This window comes from Camelus dromedarius, chromosome 36, assembly GCF_036321535.1.
Source record: "Camelus dromedarius isolate mCamDro1 chromosome 36, mCamDro1.pat, whole genome shotgun sequence".
NCBI lineage: Eukaryota > Metazoa > Chordata > Mammalia > Artiodactyla > Camelidae > Camelus > Camelus dromedarius.
The window spans coordinates 9,252,754-9,264,533 of record NC_087471.1 but is presented as its reverse complement, the minus strand read 5'-3'; the positions used below and the strand labels follow the sequence as shown (position 1 = coordinate 9,264,533).

The following is an 11,780-nucleotide window of genomic DNA, read 5'->3' as shown; positions in this document are numbered from 1 at the left end:
AGAAGTCTTTCTTAGCATAAACAATTTCTAACTAGATGTTTATATGATAAAGCAAGATTAAAATTTTAAGATCAATTTTGGAATCACCTCATCAGTTTACTCCAGAGAGGATTCGAAAACTAAATTGCTAAGTGCTGGCTGTTTAAAAATAATGAAAAAGGAGTATGTTTTCTACTTTTATCTCTCTTGAATAAAGGAGAAGGTGGTGGCCACTGTTGATAATGGTAAAATGAGGAAAGGCTTTTTTAAAACAAGAATGGAAGGTGCTTATCTCTAAATTTAGTATCAAGGAGTAGAGCTAGAAGACAGGCTTAGCTGAAGGTAGGGCAGACTGAGCCTGAAACACAGTCAGTCTTAGAAGAGCAGCGTGGGTGATGGGTATCTAGCATGTTTCAGACCCAGCCCTCGAACTGAAAAACATGGGACCAGCAAAGCCCTGACTTCACATGACCCATAAAAAGGAATGACTAGCTCCCTTCCTCAACGTCACTGAAAATATACAGCACTGTCAGACATCACATTGGTTCAGGGAAAGAGGAGCAGATTCCCAAGTTAGGTCACTTAAATGTTGACTCTTGTCTCAAAACAGTTCCACCAACACTAATTAAATTATTTCCACTTTTGCTTTAAAGCTTAATATTCTACTAACTGATAGTAATCTGTGCTAACAGCAATGTGTTTGTTCCTAATGCAGATTTTCAGAGAGGTAAAAGGGCTATAGTCACTAACACTTTATTCTAAACCAAGACACCTAGGTTAATACTGGAGTGCACTATGTCAGCTCTTGTTGGCTAACCTGTTACCCTTATTATGCACAATGATATTATTTATATGAGGAGATACAGTCTGAGTTTGTCAATCCAATCTTTTACAACTTTCTAGATCATAGCTTTATTTAAAATTGGGGATTTCCTGTGAAGGAGCTTCATATTTTTATATGCTTTTTTATACTCATATACTTTAATTCTTATAACTTGAAATGTAGGTATAATGAAAATCTTTCAATGGCATTCTAAGGCAAGTTTGTTCATTACATACTAGTATTCATTATTTTAGAATGCCTACCAAGAAGATAAAATTCTATAGCTGGCAAAATTTGAGTCCATATTATATACTGGGGGGGGGGCAGTTATTTTGCCTCTAAATGATATTTACAGGCTAATCCTTTGATATATGATCATATCACAGGTTATGAAAGCTTAAAAACTACACACAGACTTCATGAAAGGCTTATGTATTCCCAAAAGATACATCTTTTCAATTACTTCAATTACTGAAGTCAATTATTGAAGTCATTTTAAGTATCTTTGAAAACCGGGCAGTTTAACAACAAAACAAAGCAGAATTTTCTTGATACTTATGGTTATCTGTAGTTTTAGTCTCCTTCATAAAGCCTCTGATAGGCTGATAAAAAGAGTCGAAATGGGAAGTCAATATATCTGTTCTAAAAAATCTTTTGTTTGGCTGTTTCTTGAATATACACAGTGAAATTGCTAGCATCCGATCAACAAATCCAACAACCTCACACAGCTCAAAATAATATTACCCAACTATGACCACGTAATATGAATCTCCTTGGCCCGATTCTCAGAAAGAATAGTTCATCTACAGAACAGTTTTCTGCCAAGATGACCATGAAAACCTAACATATGCAACACTGTACAACATTAAGAAAATAAAGTGAAACAAAAAAAGGCTCAAAATAAAATTCACATTAAATAAGTGTGAGCTTTGGGTATCACATATTACAGAAAGTGAAATAACTATTAACTATAATAAACTGAAGACATACATACTTGTATAAATCATCCTCCCAATTCACTATCAGATAAAGTACAGCAAAGCTGGAATTTTCTTAATACAAAATTTTTAAATTGGGAGAAACAGCTTCCATAGCTCTTTTAAATAACAAAAATAAGACAATTTAATAGCTTTTGTGTGTTACATGGACTTTTCTTTTTGGGACTGTGCAAAGGGACATCGGTGTTGCTGTCATTATCATGCCAAAGTAAATGTTTAAACTGCTGTCACTCCTTCACATATACAGTATGTTTAAACTTCAATGAAAAAAAAAAAAACAACTCTCAAAAATATAATTTGTCAGTTGAAAATAAAAGCAGAAAAGTTGTTTGAAGTTTGTGTTAAATATCTGTGAAATGGGATAATTCTACACAAGTTAAAATGTCTTAAAAAGATGAATGATAAAGAATTGAGATTTGCTGTGCCAATTCACAGGAAGGTAGAAATAGCACCTGATGAGAACTCCCAGACTAACATTTTCACATCAGACAGTCCTTTTCATGATTAAAAAAAAAAAATAATTTTAAGTTCACATATAAAAAAAAAAAAGCACAATGTTTTCAAGTACTTAATCACCTCAGCTCAACATAAAGGACTACTGTGTTGATTTTATCTCAGAACTATAGAATTATTTCATACTAAATGTTTCTGCTGACAAGAATGGTTCAAAGAAAAATTATCTGAGGCAAGGCTAAGGGAGAGATGGAAGACATTTATAAACTTCCTTTTTAAAACTGGGGAGAGGAGCAGCAGTTAGAGAAACAGAAAAATGGTGGATGGATAAATATAAATTAAATCACCCTAGGATGATCTGTTTTATCCTGTAGAATATTCTCTTATCAAAACGCAGAAAACACTCCATGAAATGTTTTGACCTCAGGCTCAAGTTTAACAAATGTAATAACAAAACATGCAAAGCCAAAGAACTGAAAATAAAGTTGTTGCTGTTGTTTTTTTTAACAGGCAATCAAAATAACACTGTAATACAGGCATGTCTGAGTGAGAGAAGCTGGGCATCTAATTTAATTTCTGGAAGTCAGGAAAGTTGCCTGATCCAGTGAACTGACCAAAGACAAGGAATCAAGTAGAGCTGAAGAAATCACACCAGAAACCAGTATGGCTTCCTGTATCAGCTTTCCTTTAGTCTTCCCTACCCATCAGACACCAGACCCAATACCTAGATTGTAAATATATAGACCAAAGTGTTCAAGAGATTGATATGAGCTAATGCAGACAAGAACAAAGACAATGATCTTTAAAAGTAACAGGAAGCTTCTTGGCCTGATTCTCAGAGGACACAATTAAATCTACAAGATAACTCTGCTGAGAGAGGGAACTAATGGAATCTCTACATTTTATCACAGAGGGAGGCTTTACAGAAACATCTTCTGCAGAGCCAGAAAAAAAAAATTAAAAATAACAAATCACATTTATCTCTAACAATACTTTAAAGCAGGACACTCACTTGCCCATGGCAATCTGGCAATCTGGCAACTATATACAGCCTAAGAATAAGAATAATTCCTGATCAGAAAAATTTCAATCCACTCCTCTTAAATTCCTTTTACATTTTATAATTATTTTAATGTTGGTAAAACCTAATAGCTATATGGGCCAGTGCTATCACTGCTTCTTTGCTAATTTTAACTTGAATAATTTTTCTACATAGCTAAATGGCTAAATTCATATTTAAGAGACCATAGATCACAAAATTTTACATGCCATTTTTCCCTGTATATCAGTTTTACGGTGCTTATATTGGTTCTTTAGGAGACTTTTCCCTTCGGAGAAAAAAAGTCATGTCAATTATTTGTAACCTTGGTTTTATTATCTGTAATATAATTTTACTCCTTTAAAAGTACTTAAAATCACGAATGGAAAACAAAACTAGCAACATGTCTGAATCCTATCAATTTAAGTATAAGTTGCACTAACAGTACAGGCTGATCTAGTAAATATAGTTCATGGGAAGAACAACAAGAACAAAAGTAAACCTAGAATAATGATTATAAAATAGTCAAGGGATAACCAAATCAGAGACAAGTGAAATTTGAGACACTACCTAACCTAATCTTGTTTCTTTCACTTACAGATAAGAAAACTGAGGCCCCAAGAAATAAAATTCCAGAGTTACACAGCTCATTGAAAAGAGAGGCAAGATGAGAAATCAGGTCTTCTGATACAAAGTTCTGTGGTATTTAGAAATTAACATAGTGCATTAACTAAGCAGTAAAAAAACTGCCAACTTAGAAAACAGAAATCATTTAAACTCTAAAACTTTTTCTTTTACGTCAATAAGTATGTCAACAGAATTAAAGAAATACTTGCAAGTTAGCAATACAAACAAGCTGACTTGATGACAAAACCCCCAAGTCTATAATAATAATAATTATAATAACGTAGTTCACCCTACTTTGGGAAATATGATAAAATAACAAACTTGAAAATATCACTTTTACAAATACTGTTACTAGTGAATGATAATTATCGAAATAATGAACACTGAATCTTCAAAATCTGAATTACTATAAGGTAAAAGCTTATTTCTCTTGATTAGGGAAAACTGGTGACAATGGCCAATAAAATGAGAAAAAAATGAACAATGAAATGAAAATGAAAATGTCCAAGAAAGGACATAATAGATTTCCTGAGAAAAGTGATTACTGAAAAAAAAAAAAAAACTCTGAAGGAAATCATCCTTCAATGCATTTAAACAGACTGAACTATTCTCTCTTTATAGGAAGTAATGTTGCACTGGTATAGGATTTGGCTAAAATATGAGTGAAGCTTTACTTTCTTTTATCTTTATGGCAACAAAATTTTACTTTCTAATTAGAGACCATGGAGTAAGAGACATCCTTATTAATTTATTATATGAAATCTTTATAAATTAACCAAATAGGAATGTCTACAAAGATGGCTGGTTCTGGGTAGACCTTAACATTTTCTTTTCCAGAAGACGTTGGATCCTGAGAGAAAATTATAATCCTGTATCAATATGACTATTAAAGAAGTGTAGGATTTACATTAGAAAAAAACCCAGGAGACTAATCACAGTCAGATGGAAGGTAAAGGCTGCTTAGTCTTCCTATTCCTTGCACAAAACTCATATAATTAGAACAAAAAAGAAGGGAAGAGAATTAAAATATAGAGAGATGTCAATATAACTTTTTCATATAAAATAAAAATGATACAAAAGTAATGTAAAAAATTACACAGCTACTAGGAAACATAACTGAAATAAACGTACACTTTCTTATTTTAATCAGTTGTGAAAAGGCATAAAAGAAATTTAAAAGAATCATGAGTTCCTTTGTAAATCTAGGTTCTATAAAAATGCTCTTTTGTGTATTTATGTATGGAAAAGAATGGAGAAATCCTTACTTTACACAGTTTAAAAAAATTACATATACAAATATGCATACAATTAAGATAATGTTATGACTTAAAATTTAAAGTTTTGCCATAATGAAAAACCAACAAGTTACAATAGTCACCTTTTAAAATAATCACCTTTTAAAAACTTGTTCTTAATTGCAAAGAATTAGGCACATGAAAATCCTCAAAGGAAAAAAAAACAGGGCCTATCCTCCTCTTCATATTTTTCTTATAAATTTCAGTGAAACCAAGCTCATATATTTATATCATTCATTATCAAAGGAAAAATATGATGGAGATCCCTAAAGTTCTGTTGAAAGTGACCTATAAATTCAGCCATATAAAATCTGAGAGCATACTCTGCTGTAACATACACTAAAGAGTCCATACAATCTAAGGGCATAGCTACTCTTGAAAGAGAACCTCATTTTAAAGGGTTAATTGAATTGATTTAAAGACTGTACCAAATGAACACTGATCTAATTGTCTATTCTGTTGTTATTGCTAAATACAACTGAAGACTATTATCCTTGTTTTCTGTAACCCCAAATTCTAACAAGAACACTATCAGTAGGGCAATTTACAGGTTAAAGAGCACTATAATGCCTGTTATCTAATTTGATCCTCATGATGTCAGTGAGGTAGGTTTCAGGACCTAAAAGTACCTTATTTTACATCAAAGAAGTTGAGACTAAGAGAAATTAAATGACCTATCCAGTTTACATCATAATTATGGGTCTTTTGAATTCCAAGCTCAGTAGAATTTTCATTACACTAGACTATGTTAGTCATCCAAGTATGATGAAATATAAATACACCTTTGGCATGTCAAAAGCAATATAAATATAATCATAATGAAATTTTGGTATATTAATATTTTCTAAGCTCTAGCCAATGATCCACTATTTTATCAAAGATTTTTAAGTAGTTCCTTTTATTTCATGGGTATATAGCCTAAACCAATATAGTTATAACTTCAGTTATTTCCAGCTATTATTATCACAAAGAAACTAATGAGGTAGGTTAAAATGTAGTAAATTTTCTAATTTGAAGAAATTCTTAGAATTTTTGTAAGTCTGCTCTAAGAAACAGCTTTAGAAAAAGAAAATCATCATTAATAATGGTTTTCTTGAATATTTATTCACCCAACTAGTACACAAAGATCTAGCTTCACATAAAACCACCAAGAACCTAAATACTTCTAAGAATTGCTGTTCACCTTTTAAAATTAATATAACGAAGTTTGTATATATATTTCTTTAATTAAAATAGTAATATGGACTGTTACTCTAGGAGAAATTAGCTTTACTTGGTGCAATTCACTTATTGTTACTTGCTACATATTATTCTGGTAAAGCAGAGACTTCATTTCACTTAGTTTAAATTTAGATTCTCCAAACTTCTTTGAAGTGAGACTCTCACTACTAGAGTAAAAGTGAGTTGCATGACATGAGTCATTGACTCATTTAGGTTTTACTGAAAACCTACTATGTCCTCTGCTAGCTGTTGTTATTAATCAAATGTTCTTTGAATCTAATTATTGTCTCGAGCTTAATATTGTCTTGAATCTTTTGCTTTAATTACTGAAAAAATTCAGTACAGTATTGCTGAAATCAGAGTACTTCTCAAAAAACTTTTGGTTTTATATTAACATTTTGGAGAGAACTACTATTTTCTCAGTTGACAACTGAACAAATAAAATACTAAACATTATCATATGCCAATCACAACACAAATAAAAGTTAAACATATGGTAAGAAAGCTGTTCAGCAGACTTGCTCAAGTTGGTTTAAGTTGGTTGAGACTTGAAATTGTTGTTTTGCCATAGTTCTTCAACTGTCTCTTTAATGAAAAAAAATCTTAATTCGGAGTACTTAGTTTGATAAATAACGTGGCCAAAACTAAATACTTATTTACTTCTAAACTGTTATTTAAAACAATGGATTAACAATACTAATATTAAGTAAATTTTGTGGAGCAAAACTAAGGTACTGAAAGTAACTGAAAGGCCAAATAGCATTTACAAATATACCAACAGTTTAATAGGGAAGATACAAATGAATATATAAAAATCAGGAAGCACAAAGATTTTCATAACGATGTTCACTTGACTGTCTATACAGTTATACAGCCCACTTGTACAAGAAAACCAATTAACATTTTGGCAATTGATAATGTAATACAGATGGTGACGGATGACAACATCTTTGAGCTCAAACTGGTACCTTCTATACTAACTTCTTATTTTTGTGTCTGAATGTTTGTTTTGGTCTCTTATGCTGTTCTCAGGGTGAATTCTCCGACAAAAGCCTCATGAATTACCGACTTATTATAAATGAGTTGTTAAAGTTTGGCCTTCAGAGAAAAAAGTTTACTAACTGTCAGATATGAGAGAATTCAGACTCCTTGTCTTGAGTTCTAACTCCAGTTCAAAGGGGAAAGACAATGAAGATAGAGGAAAAGTAAGACATTTCAGCCAAATGGTCAAATATATCTCATGAAGAATTAATAATAAATATTAAGAAATATGTCCCTTGAAAGAAAAAACATGATACGCAAACAAATTATTATTATCAGAAAACTGACTCTTGTGTCTGATGAAAGCTTCTTTTTCAATACCTAATTTCTTGGTACTTTTTGTTTTAAAGAAGGAGAGAAAAAAGTACACATGAATTAAACACATGTCAAGGAATGTACCATGGTAGCCCTCAAACAAATCTCTTAAATCGTCAAAAATCTTAATCCCTTATATTTCATAACACTTTACAGTTTTCAAAGAGCTTTCAAATGATTTTCCATTTGATCCCTATTTGACAACTTTGTGAGGTAGGTATTTATCTTCTATCTTCATTTACAAACAAGGGAACTGAGGCTCAGAGAGGTTGACTTGTTAAAGGTCAAAAACTAGCATTTGGCAAAGCCAGCCTCTCTGGAGCCTAGAATATTTTTTAAAGTGTGATTCTTAGATACTTGCATAAGAATCACCTGTGGTATTTTTATAACTACAGATTTTTAAGTCCTACCATCACCTTTGACTTACTTTCGAGAAGAATCTTTAGGAGTGGGGTCCAGAATTCCAACTGTGTATCAGGTAATGATATAAAAGCATAACACTGATTTTCACATGATATAATATGATGCCATCAGATCATCATCAGGGCAAGTTAGTTTAAAAAAGCCTGCAGCCTGGCTGCAAAATAGAATAATCTGGAAAACTTTTTTTTTTAAATAAGTACCAATTCTCATCTAAACAAGAGGAAGGTGTTGGGCACCAGAGGTTCCCCAAGTGATTCTTATCTGTAGTCAGAGTTGAGGACAACTAGTTTAAATATGCTTTTCTATATAACAACACATCCAGCATTTTCCAGAATTTTTCCTTCCTTTCTGATCAATTTCATGCCTAATAAAATTTGCAGTTTTTATTGTTAAATTATATAAACATTACAAGACAAAATGTCAAACATTTTTGAGTTGACTTTTTTTAAGAGTAAAAGATACGTCACAGCAAGACTAATCATGCTTCATTTAGCAACAATGATTTTCAAATAACCCAAATTAATCACTACTTTGGACTCAGGTTATATATATTTCAGCTGTAAACAAGAATGATCCAGAATCTGAAAATAAGGGTGTGGGACAAAAGCTGTAGTCTATTGGTTATCGGGCAATGCAAAGGTGGACAATAGGACTCACTGATAGGAAGGGCCTGGATACCAAGATCTGGTGGCTTTGGCAAGATCACATCTCACTGAAGAGAAACACAACAATGAATACAGAGGAAACATTCTGCCACTGTAATTATGGTTACCACAAAAAACCTTATAATGTGATACTTATCTTATTACATGCTTCCACAGAACAGATCTGAACATGAAGCTCTCTATGAATCAATACCACTACATGGGAAAAGACGGCTACAAATTAAGTAGTTTCCATCATGCATATGGGTGAGTTACAAAAACACAGCCAGTAAAAGTGATATTTACAAAAGTAATAAAAACAGGATAATTACTGGGAAAAAAAATGCCCATCTCCACTTTTACTCCATTGCTGACCCTTCCTGCATTTCTCTGGATAAGGATTATTTTGATAGAATTTCAAAAGAGCCTTCAATAGATTAATCAGATTCTTCTGTTGATTTTATATTCTATTAGCTAAAATAACCTTGCTGATTTATCAAATTCTCCTACAGTTTAAAAACACAGTTCTTTTTCACTTAGTGGAAAGAAAACTACAAATCTTGCTATTCATCTGAGAAATAAACCTTGCATAGAAAATTTCTTTAATTCTGAAATTTTATTAACAGAACTACCAGAATGTTATCTCATGACGAGTTGATATATGAAAGTTCACTACAAAGCAGGCACCACACGTTTAGAATTTTTCTAAATATAAAATAAGTGGGTTTGTAAAAATGCTTACCAGACAAGTAATTTTTCTTCATAGCCTAGAAATAAGAATTATTTATGTGATGATATGATCCTTAACATTTTGGATGCCTTGATGTTCCAAGTTTGATGCAATATAAAAAGCAAAAATTTACTTTTTCAGTGGACACAATCTGCACCTGACTGAAAGCATCATAACGGTGAGTTACAGCAATCAGTCATGCAAAGGCAAAGGGTAAAATCTGCTTTTTAAACAGCACAAGTTTTCCACCTTAGACAGGACAGTTTAAGCACTGGTTCCATCTTCTTCAATAACCCGATTCATACTGGTGCCATGTGTGATGTGGGTCATAGGGTTGTTACTGAGATCTCGGACGCTGCTGTGTCGTGACTGTTCATTGAGCCGATGAGAACTACTGTGCCTGGAGTGGTCTGTTAGCCGTGACATGCTGCCATGAGGTAGTCTCTCCTCCATTCCTCTGTAACTGCAGGGAGTATACCTGATACAGAAGAGTTTACTTTGAAGTAGGTAACAAAACACACTAGAAAATACTAAAAATTTTCATGAAAATATCTCATTAAGTGAAACGACTGGGAAACTAACAAGTGAAAGCGTAACAACCAACTTTTGATGATTTACACTGTAGAATTATTCACACGGCCAATTAGGCTCAGAATTAAGGGATGCCTTCCAAAAGGACAGAAGCTGAAGTTAAGCAGAGTGGGTGTTCTGGAGCTATGTTAAGTATGGATACTTTTCTCATTCAAATAAATTTTGGGTTATGAAGTGAGTTCAGGAAGAGAAAGAATAAAAACAGAAGAAATATGGCATTGTCCCAGGGAGTCTAGAAGATTGATTATAATCAGTAGTACAGCAAACTCCCATTTTACTAAAAGACTAGGATTGGAAAAGAGAGCGTATGAAATTAGAGGAAAAATTAGTATAACCTTTAAAAAAAGTGAGTGAACTGGCAAGCAATGAGGACTAAGTGTGGACAGCTTCTTTCCAGAGCACCCAGTTAACAGCAGAAATAACTACCTGTAAATGGTCTTAATTACTTTCACGAGGGCTTGCGGCTGTGAGGAAGCTATTTCATAGAAGATATATCAGCTTAAATATACAAGTAACAACCTCCTAACACTTTGTAACCCATATTCCTGCAAAAGCAAGTTCTTTCCATACCCTTAGCCCAAAAGGCAGCTTTTGAGTATGTCAACTGGGCTACTTTGCTTATTGCAGGCCATCTTCTTCTCCATCATTGTTCTTATCTTGAAAAGCAGCAATGGGAGCTGTTACATTTTCTTTTGCTGCAATCCTGATTCACTGAGCCCCTATTAGAGGTAAGAACTCACACTCATACACACTATAACACCTATTTATAAAAAGCATTTAATTTAGAGTAACAAATATCAAAGAAAACTTAACTGAATATAATTTATAACCTTATTATACATTATATTTTAAGTAATATTTCTAAAAATAAAGAGGAGGTAGCAGGCCATTCTTTTTTTAAATAGTCATCAAAAGAACTAATCACAAGCAGCTGAAAACCTACTGGCTGTCAAAATGCATTAATTTGTCATTTCTTTCATAAGAATTATAACAAATTTCATAACTCAATATGAATTACTCATAAAATTTAAAGATTTTAAAGACTGATTCATACACTACCAAGGTAATCTGGTATTATAGCAGTGCTTGTCAAGTAATGTTTTCATTAGATCAGAGTTTAAAAATTATGTCCTTTGAAAATTATAAAAGAAAGCATGCCTTTTTTTTTTCCAGTTCAAATAAAGCGAAAAAGAAATTTAAGAATGAAAAGCTACATTTAAAATACTTTAAAAATTTCTCATGTTAATGGATAAAATAGCACTTAATTCTTATTTATTAAAAGACTTTTCACATTCAGAATATAAATAGTTTTAAATTTGATTTGCATGTTTTGGTAAAATAATCACAATGTTTGCAAATGAAAGTATTTCAGAATGAGCTTGTTATTCTAGTTAATAATTCATTATTTTGCATAATGATTACTGCCCTAAACTGAAAGATTTTACTAAGTATGATTTATCAGCTAATTTGGAGATCTTTCACCTTTCAATGGCTTAATGAATATCTATTTCAAATAAATATGGCAAGTGAAAAAAAGGAAATATGATGCAGTGTTCTAGGAATGATATCAAATTAATTAAAAATATGAATTGGGTATTTTC

At 32.2% G+C, this 11,780-nt stretch overlaps 1 protein-coding gene across 1 annotated transcript in view; it reads right to left on the bottom strand.

Moving 5' to 3' along the window:
• Positions 1-2,715: 2,715 nt before the first annotated feature.
• Positions 2,716-11,780, bottom strand: part of FZD3 (frizzled class receptor 3) — a 56,273-nt gene continuing 47,208 nt past the window's right edge. Inside the window, exon 7 of the mRNA XM_031442152.2 lies at positions 2,716-10,066. Coding sequence (XP_031298012.2) covers positions 9,853-10,066 — 214 coding nt within the window. The 3' untranslated portion in view covers positions 2,716-9,852. The remainder of the gene's footprint in view (positions 10,067-11,780) is intronic.